Here is a 19,910-nt window from a genome sequence, read left to right on the forward strand (position 1 = left end):
AGAGAGAGAGAGAGAGAGAGAGAGAGAGAGAGAGAGAGAGAGAGAGAGAGAGAGAGAGAGAGAGAGAGCAGAGAGCAGAGAAAAAGACACAAAGACAGAGAAAGAGACAGAGACAGAGATACACAGGGAGAAGATATTTACAGCTGAAGCACCTTAATTTCTTGGACAATGGAAATCACAGGTGAAGTTCCTGGCAAAGATGAGTCATCATAATTATGGATTATTCATTTTGACTTTAAAAGCTACCACTTTAAATGTGGCTTCCAGCAATTACAAATCAATTATAACCCACAATTAGGCCTACAACTTTTTAAGTCTGTACAATGCTCTATGTATGACTATAAATCATCCTACTTTGTTTGAGGTCACTAGTTCGATAAAGATATTTCAACTGGTCAGTCTAATGAAGTTAGCTGAACTGATGGCAAATCAGCTTTTCTCAGAGTAACCTGATGCTCATCTAAGTAATTATTTGTGATTTCTTGTAGGCAATCTCTTTTCTCACACCCCTGGCAGTCATTTTTGTGGTGAAAATCATCCGGCGAACTGACAAGACTGAAATTAAAGAGGCCTTTTTAGGTAAAGTATGAGCTGTATGTACTTTCAATGAAGAAACAGAAATTAACTAGATCATTATTAGGTATAAAGAATCTCAACATATACACAGCTGAGTTTTCCCCTGGCCCAATAAAGTATCTGATTAACAAGATGCCTATTTTCTCTGCCTGATGAGTGGCCACTTGGTAATTGTGAATATTTTCTGTCCTCATTTATTCATACTCTTCATTGTACCAAACATATGAGGACCAAATCTGTTGATGTGCAAGCAGCGAATTATTATATTTTTGGACAAAAATAACCCTTTGCAATGAGGAAAATGTTATTGGGCAGCTTTGTTATTGAAGTATGTCCATTGTCTATCCTCTCCACAGATATGGCTAATAGTATCCATTCTGAAGATAGTAGAAGCCAACCATAGACTAAATATCCATTAACTGGATGATAAAGTAGTTGATTAAGAAGATTAAAAAAAAACCAACAACAAATAAATCTAATACCTCCTAACCTCTTCCACACCTTCCCCTCTTCCTGACCTCTCCTCCTCTCAAAAATGCTCACAGTTTTTGGAGGGTTATCTTTATTTACTAAGGAAAAGTTCTAAAAACTTAAGTCTCATGTATTCTTCATGAATACATTTAATCCATAAACATTCATTAAATATCTACTATTTGTAAGGAACTACATTGTAACTTCTTATTTACCTTACGCTCTGACCAGACAAGCAGTTTGACTATTATTGCATCATATCCCTTGTTTTTGCTATTACTAGTAGACTTCTGAGCATTTGATTGAATTTGGAAATAATCATACCAGTTTTTTCTCTAAATTACCATTAAATCTATTTCTGTCTAAAGTGTTCTAGTTATTTTTGTCAGTCAAGGCAACTGAATTGAATTTACCATTTGGAAACTGATCCATTGTTCAGTAATTAATCCTAATTCTTCCCCAAATCATGTTTTGTAATGATATGTATAAAAAAAGATAACAATTACAAGAGAATATTTACCTCATTTTAGTATTTGGGTTTAATTATGGTTTCCATGACAAGCTCCCTACTATGTCTGTATTGTTCTTTGATAAACAGGTTCATAACCACAGGGTGGATGGCAGTGTACAGGCATGGAGTTGGTTATATCATTTCCTGGATATGAAATTTTCTGGATAACCAGAAAATGTCCATGTGTGGGATGTCATAACTTGGACTTACGGGGGTATTGGGAATACGCGGCTTAGTTCCTCCGTTGGTAAATCCAACCCTTCCTTCACCTTGGGCTCCCAAACACAAAGACACGCTATTATTTTAAAAGACTTTCTTTTTGACTTTTATGATTATGCTTGCAATTCATTGCCTGCTTTTGGAGCTGGGGTATTCATATGGCACTAAGTACCACACAGTTACTTTCCCTAGATCTTTTCACTCTCAACTAAATCTCCCTTAGCCAGACATTTTAGAATTGAATATTATGTACTTTATTTCCTATGTATTAAAACAGTAGGCTGTTTTATTGCATATTCTGTTTTCCTGACTAAATAGAAACTTGTTTTATAAAAATGATTGCGAACTTTGCTCTATGCTTAGTTCTTATCTCTTCATTTTTTGACTATATCTTCATTTTTAAGATGACTAAGAGAAAGCTATACATTCAGATATATACATGTATAAAGCAAAAAAATATACTACAATCTCCCTAAAGAGGCTCACATGGTTCTATACATTGGGTTTTCTGACTAAATTTTTAATTTTAACTTTAATTTAACTTATTTAAATTTAACCTCATTTAATAAGCCTTTTCTTGATTCAGTAGACTTTGTCCTAGCCCACAAATCTTTGGAACAGAGCTTATAACTGCCTTGTAGGATCACCATGTAATATTGAGCTTTTTACTGAATGGAGCTGAGTTTCAAGGAGTAAGATTCAGCCTATAGTTTATCTAATCAGTATAAATGATGAAGCAATATTAAAATAAAGGTCCTATGACCTTTTTTTATGATGTAAGTAATTTTAATAGCATTTCGTTTTCCAATTACATGTAAATATAATTTTAACATCTATTTTTTAAATAAAATTTTGAGATCCAAATTTTCTCCCTCCTTCCCTTCCCATCCCTCTTCCCTAAGATGGTAATCAATTTGATAAAGGTTATAAATGATCCACTACCTTTCCAACAATACAAGTAACCCTCTCATGGGTGACTGTTGGCCAAACCCAAAGGATAGATTGACCATATAAATCTTTTCATGTTGATTTTGAATTTGTTTCATGAGTCACTTCCTTTCTTCTAACTGGTATTGCTGTAAGGGCTTAAAAACTAGTTTTTTCTAAACTAAATCATTGTTAACTTACAAGAACAAAGTAATCTCTAGTAGGGAATTTTCTTGGCTTATCCCCTCTTTGGGGGATTAATCCTAGCATGATCATTTCTTCAAAATCAATATGAAGCTTTTATTTCAATCCAACCTAGATTGTATCACACAGAGAAAAATATTAATTGCTTTCTAAGATAGGAAGTTGGCTTCATCTACCACTATCTACCACATCTGTACTCCAGAGTTCCAGTGTTACCTGTCAGAGGAAAGCATTTGGGACTGATTTAGGTGGACTTCATGGTTGGTGAATCCTACCAAACTGTCCAGAAAAGGGCAGCTAATAACTGTTCACAGGAAGTGCTGTTTGCTAGAAAAGGCCACCCAAACCCAGGATATTAGAGGACATGTGCAGTGAATAGTCTCACTGTGGACATCCATGATGCTCCTCAAGGTTTATTTCATGCCATCCTAGCCCTGCACCCATGAAATTGGTGGTGCTAGGTAAGTGCCAGAGTCATGGCATAGGTAGGAAAGATCGATGGTTTTCTTGACAGGAGAAGGTCACAGTTATTCAAGGTGACCTCAGGAATTTGTAGTAGGAGAACAACTGTAAATGTCATACAGATCTTCTGATTAGAGGGGATAAAATGGAGGCAATGGATGCAAAGAATTCTGTCTCATAGCTCCATAACCTCTTCCGCGGTGCTTTCAGCATAGTGAAGAGAAAAAAGGTCTTTTGTTTAGTAGGAGTCTGTAGTGCTGAATATAATAATAAAAAAAATTGACTCATAGTTCCTACACAAATCCTATTTATGCATCCCAGTTGCTTGCTCAGTTTTTTTGACAGCATCACTACATTGCTGACTCATGTTCCACTCCTGAGTCCAGACAGCCTCGACCTCCCTCTGTGCCACATTCACAGGCAGCCAGTTATCATCTGATACTTGGACTGATGATTTTCCTTTGGTGAATGTACTAGTTTAATTTGTCCCTCCCAAGCTTTCAGTCTGTTGACTTTAATTTACTATTCTTGGCTTTGTTAATCAAGTTTAATTGTCTTTCTTACCTCTATACTTCTCAACTTAAAGAGCATGCCATCCATTAAGTGACACTCCCCCCTTCCCTGTAACAGACTAATTTTATGTCTTTCTAAAGTGTGCTTCAACCTCCCCTCCTCCCCCTACAAGCTAAGCTCCATCTCACAGTGGATTGCACCATATTCTCATTGAACAAACATCAGAGAGTCTTTAAGAATTAATACTTGCCTTAGGAAAATGATGGTTCACAATTTTATTATTCAACATATAAATGGAAAATGAGGTACATAGGTTTTATTGCTTATCAAAGGCATTGGATCTTTAATAAAATTAGTCTTAATAACTGCACATTTTGTACAATCCCGCTAAAATAATGGAAAGGGCATGACAGGTATTGTTCTGAGATGCCATTGAAGGGGAAAGTTCTCTTAATCATGCCTGTGGCGTCCTTTGGGATATATATTGTTAATCTAATGAAATTCTTCTGAGTCACTTGGGGAAAATCCCTTTGCAGTATGTTTGAATAAAATATTCCAGAAATTCCTTCTGTTTTATGAAAAAAGGAATCACATAGGCAAAATATTTTGACATCCATAACCAGTCTTCTGGATTGTTTTTCTTTGCAGAGGAAGAGAGATGGGTGGGTAACAGATGGACAAATGGTGGTGGCAGTGGCGATGATGGAGTGTGATGACATGGTCAGCAAGGGGATAGTAGCAAGGGATCAGTGGTGTATTCTGAAGTAGTATTGTAGCTACTGCTTGGCCCAGTTTGGAATTATGCCTGAGAAGGGTTGCCAGGGGAAAATAACAAGGAATGTATCTTGTTACCAATAAAAAGAACCACGGATATGCTGCATCAGTCAGTCAGTTTGAATCAAGCCAAGCCATGATAGATGGGCTATGAATTTGAGGATTCTAGGTGAGTGAGAATAGGAAATTTTGAACTGAAAGGACAGGGAATTTGATAAGATACCAGTATTTGGTCCTAATTACATTTCATTTCCATTAGATGAATCTTCTAAAAGAGAGAAGCCTCCATTCCTCTCAATATGCCCTGAACTTTTTTCCTTTACTTAGCAAAATAATAATAATAATAATAATTTAAAAATCAGGGGTTTTTCTTCTTTTTTTATCCCTGGGGGAAGTAATTTGACTCATAGTTCTAAGGCCATCAATTAAATAGTAGTGAACTAACAGTTACATTTTTTTTTTTGCTCATTCTTAGCCAGGTTGTTATTTTTCTGTCTGTTTGGTTTTGTTTTGTAGCGGTTTCCTTGGCTCTAGCTCTGAATGGAGTCTGCACAAATACTATTAAATTAATAGTTGGAAGGTAAGTCCTGAAATGTTGAAAACAGTGGTTTTAAATATTGAAGAGATGTAGGGCAAACTTGTATAATAACATCGCAGCTTAATCTTTGATCAGAATGCATTGGATGGGAAAAGACCTGTAGGTTTTCTGATTTAACCTAAAGAAGAGGCCACTTGGGGCCCAATTCTTGGCAATTCAGTTCAACAGTCATTTATTCAGTAAGCCTCTTTGCTGTCCATCCTCAGATTCCTTTCAATCTGAGGAGGCCTAACAATCTATAATTTCCCACTGAGGCAAGAAGGTTGCTTAGTCTAAGAAAATCTTTCCCAGCCACTTGGGGCAAATCCCTTTGTAGTATATTTTGAATAAAATATTCAACAGTTCCTTCTGTTTTATTTCATAAGGTAGATATGCAGGTAAATCTTTTTTATACCCTTATAAGTCTCCTGTAAACTGAGGTCCTCTCTTTGGGCAGGCAAGGGCCTACTATTGGTTCTTACGAGATATCAACTTGATTGCTTATTTCGGCCCTCCATGTGCATGGATGCTGGTTGGGATTGATTGGTGATTGGAGTTTTCCATTGCATTCATTACAGTTCGCTATTTAAACTTTAACTGGATTTTTTATTTGCTTACATTTTTCATTTAGAAATGTCATGAATAGTAAAACCCATCTACAGAGCCCATTAAGAGGGGGCTCTTTGAATTGGGTAATTGGAGAATTTCACCATCAGTCCCCAAGCCAGAACAGAAAACACTATTTCTAGGACACTCAGGATTCTCTCAGTCAAGTTGAATAAGATCTAGTATCCTGAGGAAGTACATGAAGTTAAGCAAGATGTGAGATCTAGGACCACATGGGGCTGTGAAGAGCTTAGCTATCATTAATACAACACATTGTAAACCTCCTCCAGAATTTGGATGTGGAGAACAGCAGCTTAACTAAAGGACTACATAGCGAGACTAATCCATAGTGATACAAAAGGGATGGGAGGGGAGGGGAAAGGGAGGATGGCAGAGGTGTGGGTAGGAGGCGTATTTACAACGGCAGTTTTTCATATTTAAAATATCCATGGTGTTTTTTGTAGACCTCGTCCCGATTTCTTTTACCGCTGCTTTCCAGATGGAGTAATGAACTCTGAAATGCACTGCACAGGTGACCCTGATCTGGTGTCTGAGGGCCGAAAGAGCTTTCCCAGCATCCACTCTTCCTGTAAGTTAACTTGTCCATGACCATGTCACTTTTGCTTTTTTTTTAATCCCTCTGGTCATGTTTCCTGATGAATCCATAAAGAACTTGTGGTAAAAATAAGAATTTTATTTAATTTATTTTTTATCAGAAAGTGAAGGACAGTTAACCCTAACTACCTTGTCAGAAGCCCTTACAGATCAATCAAGTTCGATGAAAGATATGTGATTGGAGGTAACCAACCTAAAGGAAATACTTTGCAAGTTTCTGTACACTACCTGCAGCAGCTGAGTAATGTACCTTGAACATTTCAGGATGCTAGCCTAAAGTCTTAGTCATTTTCAGAACAATAATAGTTTATCATTCTCTCAACCTTATTTCTTCAACACATTCTCCACTGCGCAGATTAATGGTTCCGTCTTGCAAGCTGAGGCTGGTTCTTAAAGAATATACTGACTATTTAGCACTAGAAAGTAGTGATTAGCCCTGGAATATGAGGTACTCAGAAGTGTCAATATTTAGAAAAAGATATCATTCTCCATGATAGGGCTTTGATTTGAGTCATGTTTTCTGAAATGAAATTTGAAGCTTTCTAATAAGGATCTCCTTAGTATGGGTAGCAGAGAACATGAAATATGTACTTCCTCAGAGATGAGGGAACATCCTAGTTGTGATTTCTTCTCATCTCCATTGCCACTGAGTCAACAACTATTCACAAACCAGTATCTCTGGTCACAGCTAGACTGAGGAACATCACAATTAGTAGATAATTCCAGCCATATTTGACATTTGGAAACAAAATGATTAGCGTATTTATAAGCACACCAACTCTAAGTTAACCCAAACAATCTTAATCATTAACAGTGGCAGTACAGAAAACCTGAATGTAGGCTTCCCAGTATGTAAGTGACTTGTTCTTATTATCATATATTGGTTACTGTTTCCCCCTCCCTCCCATTGTTACAAGAATTACTTTCTTAATCACAATCAAATTTATCAAGTTTTATCAACTAATCCTCATATTTGAGGAATGAAGACCTTTTAACATTTTGGTTGTCCATTTCTGGATGCTTTCCACCTTATTGGAGTGATTCATTAACTGAAAAATTTTCACCTCTGTTCATCTTAATATTGTATCCATTTTCTGATAGAATTTCAGGGTTTTAAATAATTAAATCCTTCTAAAATGGACAGTCTATAGTAATTTAAAAGATTACTTTGTTACCATATGGAATATTCTACTTAGGAAGTCTGGTAGACCTTTGCTCCTACAGGCTCACCATCTTGGTGCCAGACTTAGCATGGGCATCTGATCAACTTTAGCCATACTGCAGTTCATAACTCCCAAACTCAGGAATTTAAGAGTTCTTAGACTCATAAATAGCAAGGATTATAGGTGTATGCCACATACTCAGTGGTAACACATTTTACAAAGGTTAAAGTGCAAAGCATTCAGAAGGGGTGACCAGAATGGTGAAGTGCCTTCAGGCCATGACATATTAAGATGATGGAGCCAGGGATGCTTAGCCTGGTAAAGGGGGCTGTCATATAGAAGATAGATTAACCTTGCTCCATGTGACCCCAGAGAACAGAACAGGAACAAAGGGTTGGAATTCCAAAGAGGCTAATTTTGGCTTGATTTTGAGGGGAAAACCTTTCTAATAATTAGAGCTTTTAGGGTTGCCTCAGAAGGAAATGTGTCCTCCCTAATTTGAGGTCTGCAAGCAGGGGATGATTGTTGGTTAGCCAGCCAGTTTGTTATTATTGTTATTGTTATTATTATTTGTCTTTGGTTCCTTCCAACTCTAAAATTTTGTGATTCTATGATTCTCTAAAATTTCTGAATTTTTCCCTCCATTGAGTCACATTTTAAACTGTTATCATTAAAATGAAAATAACTGTCATAGGAAACCTTGACTATATAGTAATAATAGAACTGGTATACTTTGGGCATAATTTAGATTTTGATGGAATTGAAAGGTCCTCAAACAGTAGTTTCGCGCGTTCTCACACTTACCTTACTCTCCTGTTCCTCATCTTTGAGGTTAATATGCGCGACTCTTCTGTAACTCATCATCTGGAGGCTGTGTGGCACAGTTAAAAGAGTTCTGGATTTGAAGTCAGGAAGACATGAGTTCAAATCCCTGCTCTGACACTTGGTAGCTGTGTGACTGGGCATCTAATCTCTCTGAGTCTCAGTGTCCTCATCTGTCCAATGAGGGGTAGATTCAGCAGCTTCCATGGTTACTTCTAGTTCTAAACCTATGACCTGTGCATTCATCGAGTCTTGGTTAAAAAAAGGCATCAGAAATAAAATCTGCCACAAAAGACTCGCGCAGCAACTTCAGAGTGACAGGTAAAAAGATCTCTTTAAAATTTAGTGTCTTCTGTTACATCAGAACTTAAGGAAAAAAAATAGGTCTGAAGTGTAAAGTGCTGGTATAAAGAGATATGTAAAGTCACGCTTTGTCATTTCAAACAACAACTTTCCTTAAACACATGTGCGTGCTCACACATGCACACACACACACACACACACACACACACACACACACACAACTACTGAAGCATTTTCTTTCCAGCAAACCTGCCCATCAGGCACACTATGAAATGTCTTGCTGGTATTTGATCTATGATAAATAAGACAATTTACAGAAGCTATTTCTGCCTTCAGCTGGTAATGCTTCAGAAATAGTTAACGAATATTTTCCTGCTGACACTTTGGCAGTGGCAGGATCCTCCTGGGCCTTCCTTTGCACACTGGTGAGCCTGTGTGTGTATGTGTGTGTGTGTGTGTGTGTGTACATACATACACACACATACATATTTATGTATATATGTGTGTTTATGTATATGTGTATATGTGTGTATATATATATATATATATATATATATATATACACACACACACACGTGTTTTCTTTGCCATTTCATGAAGGTTAGGTAATAGTTCTTGATAATAGCTACCTTGTATACTTTTTGCAAAACAACCAGTGGTTCTTTCTTTATTTCCTCCCACAACTGATAGGAGGGTTAAGGTTTGTTTTCATCCTTTGCTTCTCAGAATGTGTGTGACTTGAGTGGCGCTATCGTGTAAACATACCACTGTGTATCAAATAATCTCTTTTTAAGAAATCTATTTCTTTTGAAAACAGAGGCTTCTGTTTCTCTCCATCTGCCATCAGCATCCAAAGCACATTCTACCAAAGTGCTCAGACCAGTAGAATTTTGGAAGCAATAAAATGCTCGTGGTACACAGACTTCCCAATTGCCACTTTTCCTCTGGTCCTTGGTGCTTTGGACAGCCAATGCCACGAGCATAATAACAGGCAAAGCTCACTATGTTAAAGAACACATGGTTTCTCTTAGTGTCCCATTGGCTCACAACTGTGGAAGGCCACAGGTCAAGGGCTCTCAGGAGAGCTTAAATAAAAAGCCCTTTGGAAGGGGAATTAGTTTTTCAAAGATTGTCTTTATATTTGATTCACTTTCAAGAAGGGTAATGAGCTTCATCAAGTATCATGAAATCTGTAAAGAATAGTAACTTAATATAATCAGATAGATGAGTCAGACATGTGGCATGATGGATATAAGGATAGCCTTGGAGTCAGGAAGACCTGGGTTTAAGTGTTGCTTCTTACAGATATTAGCTGTGGGGTTTTAGACAAATCATTGGCCCTAGGCCACTCCCTAAGCTTTTAAGTTTGACAGTTTGCTGATGTGCATAATAGACAGCTATACTGCAAAAATGAAAATAATAGAGAAAATGATATCTTTCTCTCCAAATGCATAGCCCCAACTACATACAACATTTTACCTGCACTAAATTGATATGTGACAATAAATGCTAGCATATCAATGGTACAATTTATCAAAGTCTCTATTTAAGTCTGTCTTGAATGAAATGGGAGAAGTGCGTAGAATAACAATTGCCTGTAGGAGAAATTTAAAAGAAAATCGAGAAATAATTAAGTGATATGCCTGACTGATGGTTGCCAAGCAGAGGGAATTTTCAGGCCCAGAGCAAATTTCTGGGTGTAAAATTGCCCGAAATGGATTTCTCACCCTCATCAGGTGATCAGAGTTATTTTGACAGTCATGTCTAATAATGATTATTTCATAAACAAAGCATGCCTAGAGAGTTCAGTTATATGATTGTTACTTTTAAAATCAATGCTGTCTGACTTTTTGACTCTCTTCACCGAAAGGTGCCATCAGCCAAACGCCTCTTGTTGCATTTCATGATTGCATCAGGTATCAGAGAGCGTTGGAGATAGAGTAGGTAGGAGGGGGATTCTTCATTAGGCCAAGTGATAGTGATAGTGATAGAAGTGAAAATAAAATCTGAAAGGTAGTCTCAAAGGAAATGCTTGTTTTTCTATTAGGGTTAAAGTGGATTTAGATTCCAATTTTAAGCATAATCTCTGGGCATCATTTATACCAATAATGAAGGTTTTAACTCCATGAATCCTGGATATTTGATGTTAAAAATCACCTAGTTCTTGGAGTGACCTAGATTGTGTTTGAATTAGAAAACATGGAATAGACTGGAGAGAAAGTTGAAGAATTTTTTTTTTTTGCTATCTAGTTTCATCATTTAGTGGGACAATGGGAGAAATGGATAGGATACAAAATGTCCTGGGCACCTTGTGGCCATTGAGAACACCAATTGAGGGCACCAATTTTACCAGGGATTATTGGCGAACATTTAACTGAGGTCAGTTCAATTCCATAGTGTTCTCTTTACTTCAGAAGCAAAATCTCCCCTTTTCAGATTATCAAGTAAGATAATATATGTAAAAGTGCTTTGAGTTTTATGTATATACACATATACACACCTACATACATACATATATACGTGTGTATAACATTGTTATTGTTCTTACCAGGCAGAAGCTTATAATATTCCTTTGTCTAGTAGGTAGAAAAATCCCTTTTTTGAGGAAGGGATAGACATCTGGAACTGTGATTCAATTAATTTAGAGAACTACCATTGTATAAACTCCCTCCATCAGATGAGCAACTGGTCCGTAATTTATAATCTTAGAAAGTCATATGGAACTGAGAAGCTATATAGTGCCCCTGTATGTGCCATAGGCAAAGCTTGAACCCATCTTACTCCAAGGCAGACACCATGCTGCCTTTTACTCACATCCTGTATTTAGTGATCAATGTGCCTGGAATTCAAAAGAGGAACTTTATTCAATCAGGGCCAACCCCAGAAGAAGTTATCAGTCACTTTGTTCCATCTTCCATATCCTTAATGAAGAGCCCATAATGGTAACACAAAAACCTGAAAGACTCGTGATTTCAAGTGATCCCAGAGAACTTGATCTGATCATGAGTATGATTGAATATTGCATTCCATTACATATTAGATTACAGAACATTATTACATTACATTGCATTCCATTACAAATTAGATTACAGAACATTATGATTAGAACACAGAACATTAGAGATAGAAGGGACCTTAAAGATACATTTTTGGGAGAAGTTGACTATTGTTTTCTCAAACTTGATCTGTTATCCAAGTCTCAGGTCCAGATTCTCATAGAGTGTAAGTCACTTGAGGGCAGTGACTATTTTATTTTTGCCTTTTTAACCTATGCACCTTGCATAATGTCTTGTATATAGTAGGTGCTTAAGAAGCTCTCATTATTCATAGAATATTATAAAATGGAGCGTTTCAGTCATTTATAATACTGTTCCTAAAGCTTATTATTATTTGACTTATGTGAAAGAAAGGTGAGAAAATTAAATCAAAGTTTATTTTCTTGGAGGCCTCTTGCCTTGTCTTTTTCATTGTAGTTTATTTTCCTTGCAGATATTAGTCATGGCAAAAGATATAAAAGATATGCATTTTTATTAATTTTATTTCTATGACACATATAATGCTTCAAATGGTCTCCAAATTCTTATAAAAATTAGGAAAATTGAATGTTAAAAATTGTAGCTGTGAAATCACAGAGATTACACATCAACATCTATATGGATGTATTTATATGTCTATCTATCTATTGATCTATCTTCTATCACCTAATTCTATCATCTATCATCATTTCATTCTAATTTTATCATCTATCTATCTCTATCTACCCACTTATTCTAACCACAATCAAAGTTATAATTCTCCCTCACTTCAAGTTCACTCATTACCACCTGTAATTACCACTTGTAATCTAGATGATTAGCGAGTAGAGGGATGAGAAAGGCCTTTATTTTTAAAATGTACCCCTCTCTGTGGTCCCTGAGGATACATGAAGAAATGAAATGACATAAAATATGGAGGAACAGATAGAACAGCAAAAGTCAACCAGTGCAGCATGGGGTTCCCATCATGACTTCCCACTACATTAATTATGCCTTCTGAGTTAGGGATCCATGCTGATTCTGGCTCTTTTCCTGAAGCTAACATTTTTTAATGCATATACTTAAATTTAATGTGTTCTATTGCCTTTTTCTAGTGCTTAAACGCATATTGGATAGACTTCAGACTCACACGTGAATTATTTGCATGAGGGTCGTTCATAGGAGACATTTAATTCCAGGCTAGAATATTCATGCTGTAAGGCAAATTTCAGAAATAACTTCCCTAAGTTTGACTATTAGCTATAGCCAAACATAATTGGGAAGATAAGTCTTCTGAAGCAAAATTATAAAGTGCATTCTGTAACCAGGTAGAAATCATCTTTAGTCTGAGACAATTCTTTACATTATTAGTCTGTGGATTTGATTAATCTCCACTATGGCTAGTCCTATTAGGAATTCTAGGGGATAGAGAAGTAGAAGATATAGCTATTGCCCTTGAAGAGTTTATAGTTTTAAATGATCAATAATTGATTGTAATTACATTTATTTTATTCTACCTAATTTTCTATGGGTATTAAAAGCTATCAAACTATCACTGTTCTGATGCAACATTCCCTTACAGGAGTCTGGTGGTATCCTTGGAAAGAACACTAGATAGTAATCCAGGAAGTTTTGGTCTGGTCCTGGTTCTGCTCCTGATTAGTCAGGTGACCTTGTTCAAGTTGTTTCCTATTTCTGAGCCTTAGTGCTTTTTATTAAATGAGAGGGCTGTAGGATATGATTTCTCTGGCCTCTTCTAGTTCTAATATTCTGAACTCTAGTCCCACATTACCAGTTGCTTCTTAGAAAGCTTCTCCTGTATGACCCATTTGGGCTTCTCAGACACAAATCAAAAATCATGCATTTTCCTACCTAAACTTGTCCCTACTCCAAAATTCTCTGTTTCTCTCAAGGACAGTCATCTTCTGGATCACCTGGATTTGTAACACCATAATCATCTTTCACTCTTCCTTCTCACTCACCAGCCACATTCTATTATCTGCTATGCCTTTTTGAATTCTTTCTTCATAACATCTTTTATATCCCAAATCCAAGTGATGGCAACCTTAGTTCAGACTCATATTACTCCCAATCTAAAGTATTGTCATAGTTTCCCGATTAGTTTCCCTTTTTATAGGTCTTCTTTCTCCATACCATCTTTTATAAAAGCCAGTGCCTTTCTGGTGGTATACCCAAGGGCTGAGTCCTGAACCCTCTACTCTTTTTTGTATCCTCTTGAGGTGAATTCATTATTTCCCATGAATTCAACTGTTATCTTCTTACAGATGATCTCTCAGATGTCAACATTTAGCCCAAATCTTTCTCCTGAGCTCCAAGACCCACAGCTCGAACTTCTGCTGGGCATCTTTAACTAGACATCCCTTTGGCGTCTCAAACTCAGCATGTTCAAAACATAATTCATTATCTTTTCCAATAAACCAAACTCTCCTATCAAATTCCCTATTTTTGACGTTTCTGTCAAGCGTCCACCGTTCTTACACTCCTCCAGGTTCATAACCTAATCATCCTCAACTCTTTACTGTCACTTGGTCTGCCTCTTCAATTGCTAAGTCTTATTGATCCCTCTGCCTTAACATTTTTCATTTCTGTCTCCTCTTTACTCACACAAAGACCACTCCACTTCACAATCTTATCACCTCTCACTTGGATCATTGCCATAGCCTCCATTTTCATGTTTTTAGACTTATCCTTGAGTTTTATTCTATTTATAATGTCAGCAATCATTCCTAGCCTTACTTTTCTTTTGTATTATATCAAGCTTTAAAGATCTCTACTCATAGTCTCAAATTTTCTCTTTCTTTGGCAGCTAAACAAATTAAATGAGAATGCTGAGTATTCTGAAAACTTTTTTTTTAAAAAAGTCCATAATACCTCATTCATCATATTTGGGAGTTTTAAGTTTTCAAATAGAGAAAAGAAATTAATACGTGACACAACCTCATGTATTTTCCACTGACTACTTTGTATAATACCGTCTATAGTAGTAAAGTCTGTTGTAAGTCGTCTTAAGCTCTATTCCATAGGGAGAGACATATTTTAAAAAATCTATTACCATCATGTAAAAAGTCTTGAAAGTCTGTGCTTTCTTCTCATGATTCAATTATTGTTTTTGATTCACTCCTCAATCTATTTCATTATCTAATCTAAATTACTTGCTCATTCTTCCCATTCCTTGCTGGGTATACTATTTCCTTCTTGTAAGAAGCTGTGGCTTCTTCATTTAAAAAATTGAAAAAATTCACCCCAAACATTATCCTATAGTTTCTTTACGCAGTATTCTCTGCTTTCAAATCTTTTATATAATAAGGAATTCTCTTTTTGAAGCACAAAACTATATGAAACCGTCATTCAGAGAAGATGTAGCAGCCATGGTAATCAATAATTACTCCACCTTCTTTCATTTTTTTTTCCTAATCCATCAACCCTTAACTTCATCCAAAATGGAATATTCATACTCTTCATCAAGTCCATCACATAACTCCTTCTTGTGCTAAATCATTCATATTAATTTGTAATAGAACTGGTTTTGATGCAAATTCTTTACCTGATATGGTCTTTTCCACCCCAGTGTGCATCTGAGCAAAGAATAACTTGTGGTCACAGAGACATGGACCCTTCCCAGGCCACTTGCTTTCCATTCCAGAGAACAGGCTTACAATTATTTCCAAATTGTGATCCTTGCATCCAGTCTCCCCACTATCCTACCCATTTTTCATCCTATCCATCTTCTGTCCCACATCTACCAAATAGATATTCCTACAATTCTTGTCTGGTGATGACACCCCCTGCTCAACAGATTTTTATTCTCCATTGCCTTTCAAATAAAATTCAAACTCATCTGCCTGTCATTTTATACCTTAACAGGGGTTCCAGTTCTTTCCATATTGTTTACATATCATTCCTATTAAACCCTCTATAATCCCCCCAAATAGGCTTACCAAACTATTCCCTAGATATGATACTCTATTTCCTGTCTCTGTACATTAGTGCATGCCTCTCACCCTTGCCTGGAATGCTCTGCCTCCTGACCTGTGCCCCTTATACTCCTAGCATCCTTCAAGGATTGGCTCAAGTACCACTCATCCTTCCCTAAGCTCTTTCTTTCCTCTCTCATTCAAATCACTGTGCATTTATTTTTCACACACATACATACACACATTCCATATTTATTTATGTATGAACATGCTATATGCCTCTGACTCTAGTAAAAGGTAAGCTCCTTGAGGGCAGAACTTGTCTCATTTTTGTCTTTGTTTCCCTAGCACCTAGCACAGTGACTGGTACATAATAGTCAATAAATACTTGAATTGATTTCTGTGACTTCTACGATTAGTTTGAGAATTCCTTTCTCCAGAGATTTTAGAGAGTAATAAAAATTCTATCTATCCAACATGACTTAGCTGCAGGCCAGCTTGAAGGCATGGGAATAGACCAATCTGTCTTCATAAAGTCCTTTCCAAGTCTTTGATATAGGTTCTGGAAGGAAGTAGAAAAGTCTTATCTCTTACATCTGTTCCAGTGACAGCAAGGATGAATTAAAATTTAATTTCCTAACACATAATAGAACATGTTGGCTTCTGATGTAACATCTCCATGTGTTACACATTCATCAAGCCAGTTTAGTCCCCCCATTGAGAGGGGTTCATTTATTGCATTGTTAATAATGGAATACATGTCATATGCATAGCTATAGAGACTTGCAATAATCTCATTCATCTATTTATTTTCTATCAATCCAAACTCTCCTTCCTATATTTCAAATATTATAGTGACTCTAAGTATGGAGCTGTATGTATTATACACTCAGTATCTTGCAACTGTTTGATGGTGGCTGGGGGATGGGATGGTATTGAGAACTATAAACAGAACAATTAATCAATCAATAAACATTTATTAAGTACCTACTCTGTGCCAGGAAGTACTGTGTTTAGCACTAGAGATTAAAAAAAATCAATCAATAAACATTTATTAAACACCTACTCTGTGCTAGGCACTGTGCTAAGCACTATGGATACAAAACAAGCCAGCAAAACAACTTGGAAAATGTTTCTTAAGTAACATCCTACTGTAAAATTTCAAGACAAAAATATAACAAGCCATGAAATCATTTTTGAGAAACAATGTCTACCCCTAAGTAACCTTCCCTTCAATGAAGTCTCTGTAAATGGCCAAGAATAATAGACTTGGCCAGGTGTTCTTGCAAGCTAGTCTCCAACTGGGAAGAAGGTCAATTTGATCATTAATTTCTGGGACATCCTTTTCAACAACTGCACCAAATGTTTCCTAGCAGGACTATGGGGCCAGTGGAAAAGAAAGCCTAGATGGGCCAGCCAGACCATGAGCCCTAGAGGTAAAGAACTGTGGATTCTTGGCCCCAGTGACAAACTTTTAAGTTATAGCCAAGGGCTAAGTTGAAAGGAAGGCATTCTGTTCCGTGAAGTGTGGGTGCCTAATAATCACAACCTGCTGTCTCCTTCATCTTATCACAACTGTTCATCAGGTAGCTGTTAAAAAAAAAAGGCAAGAGACAGGTTGTAGTTCATTCATTCTTCTGAATGACCAAAGCAATTTATAGAGCCACTTGCTAGATGTGAAGAGAAGGCCTGAAGGTACAGTCTAGGAGGCCCTGTCCTAAAAGATTAAAGAGGCATTTTGGGAACCAGAGTTGATTTGGAATTTGGAATTTGACTGTGCCTGGCAGAGGCAAGCTGGGAACTCAATACCTCCTCCCAGAAAGAAAAGGAAGAGTGCCGTTTAGGGACCTGGCCCTACGAAGCCAAAACCAATGGCATCAGCAAGAGGCAATTTTGCAAAGGCAAGCTTGGTCCCTTCAGGCATGCCAGCTAGCTCTCTTAACACATGAAGTGCTGCTGAGTAATTAGCCCTAAAAGCTTTTCACATAGTGACACATAAATGAAAGCACTAATGCACAATTACTGTAAGCGCTGTTAGATTGTTGGTGCACACATTGAAGACTGCCAGGCAATTAGATACTTCATTGTTGGACCAATTTCTGATCCAAAGGATGCTTCGGTTTCCAATTTCCCATATAAATGCTATATCATATTTAGTTCTTTCTTTCCCCCTCATCTCACTAGAGCAGGGGTTTTTGACCTGGGATTTTTGAACTTCTTTAAAAACATTTTTACAACTCCAGTTCAATGAAATTGGTTTCTTTTGCGATCCTATGTATTTCATTTTATGTATTTAAAATCATTGTTCTGAGAAGGATTTACAGGCTTCACAAGACTGCCAAGGGGGTCCATGACATAGAAAGTTTAGGGGGCCCTTCACTAGAGGTATAAAGTATGTTTTGTGCATCAGAAATGTCATTGTGGGTTTTATTAGTCTCATGTACAAATGTGATCAGATAGATTATTGTGGACTCTCTGGTCCTGCTCATGTGAAATGTATATGTGGTCTGTTTCCTCTTTGCTGCATTAGTACTTTTTCTTTATTGACTAAGACCATGGAACAATACCTATTGGTATATGTCTGCTGAAGGAAAGACTCCAGGAACAAGAAAGTACATGCATTAGATCAGGGATAAGACAAGTAATAGGGTCAGTGGGAGTGTGACTGGAGGTCTGGTTTAGAACCAGATGAACTGAAGGGATGCATGGAACCTGAGGCTAGGCTGGTAACATAATCCAGGATTCAGGCAATTAAACAGAAACCTGGGAGAAAGTCTGCAAGAACAGGTTGGAAGCAAACAGAGATCCCTATGTATGACACTGGAATTAAAGGATTTTGATAGCAGAGGAAACATTGTGCCTCAAATAATTCCTGTTTACATAGGAGCTGATACTAGAGGAGGGCCTGGCTGGAAAGACTGCAGGAAGAAACAAGAGGGAACACCTATCTCCTATGAGGGTGGGTTAGAGGGATAGAGGGGCAGAGGGTGAGATGCTGCTCTGTTGAGCCATAATTCTAATCAAATTATTTGTGTGCAGCTACCAGGAAAAAAGAAAAAAAAGATCATTATGGACTTGAGAAGTTTCAACTGTAGGTATATATTTATTAAAGTTATAACATTTTCCCAGAGGTCCTATAGGACTTTCCAGAATTGAGGAGGTATGATTTGACAAAAAAATAAATAAATAAACTAGCAAAACTACTTGAAAACATTGTCAAATTCCTAAAGCAAGGCTTCCTTAATCTCTGACACAGGCAACATGATACAGAAGGGAAGGCTCAGAGGCAATAAGATTTCTTTCTGTTTGAGTCCTGATATAATATTTTTAATTTTTTTTATTAATTTATTTATTTTTAGTTTGCAACATTCACTTCCACAACATTTTGAGTTCCAAATTTTCTCCCCATCTCGCCCCTCTCCCCACCCCAAGATGGCATGCATTCTGAATACCCCTTCCCCTAATCTGCCCTCCCTTCTATCACACCCCCTTCTCTTATCCCCTTCTCCTTCTATTTTCCTGTAGGGCAGGATAAATTTCTATACCCCATTGTCTGTATATCTTATTTCCCAGTTGCATGTGAAAACAATTTTAACATTTGTTTTTAAAACTTTGGGTTCCAAATTTTCTCCCTTCCTTCCTACCCACCCACCCTGATCAAGAAGGCAAGCAACTTGATATAGATTATACATGTGCAGTCATGCAAAATACTTCCATAGTAGTCATATTATGAAAAACTAACTAATTTCCCTTCATCCTATTCTGCCCCCCATTTATTCTATTCTCTCTTTTGACCCTATCCCTCCTCAAAAGTGTTTGCTTCTGATTATCCCCTTCCTCAATCTGCCCTCCCCTCTATCATCCCCCAGCTGTCTTATCCCTTCCCCCCCCACATTTTCTTGTAGGGTAAGATAGATTTCCATACCCAGTTGAGTGTGTATGTTATTCCCTCCTTAAGCCAAATTCGATAAGAATAAGATTCACTCATTCCCTCTCACCTTCCTCCACTTCCCCTCTACTGCAAAAGCTTTTTCTTGTCTGATTTATGTTAGATAATTTACCCCATTCTACCTCTCCTTTTCTCCTTCTCCCAGTATAATCCTCTCTTACCCCTTAATTTTATTTTTTAGATATCACCCCTTCATCTTCAACTCACCTGTGCCATCTATCCATCTATCTATCTATCTATCTATCTATCTATCTATCTATCTATCTATC

At 37.0% G+C, this 19,910-nt stretch overlaps 1 protein-coding gene across 1 annotated transcript in view; it reads left to right on the top strand.

Moving 5' to 3' along the window:
* The window catches only part of PLPP4 (phospholipid phosphatase 4), a 122,133-nt gene that overhangs the window by 22,316 nt on the left and 79,907 nt on the right, over nucleotides 1-19,910 (top strand). The window contains exons 2-4 of the mRNA XM_027839811.1: nucleotides 489-579; nucleotides 5,174-5,237; nucleotides 6,305-6,429. Coding sequence (XP_027695612.1) covers nucleotides 489-579; nucleotides 5,174-5,237; nucleotides 6,305-6,429 — 280 coding nt within the window. The remainder of the gene's footprint in view (nucleotides 1-488; nucleotides 580-5,173; nucleotides 5,238-6,304; nucleotides 6,430-19,910) is intronic.

This window comes from Vombatus ursinus, unplaced genomic scaffold, assembly GCF_900497805.2.
Source record: "Vombatus ursinus unplaced genomic scaffold, bare-nosed wombat genome assembly UNPS02014833.1, whole genome shotgun sequence".
Classification (NCBI taxonomy): Eukaryota; Metazoa; Chordata; class Mammalia; order Diprotodontia; family Vombatidae; genus Vombatus; species Vombatus ursinus.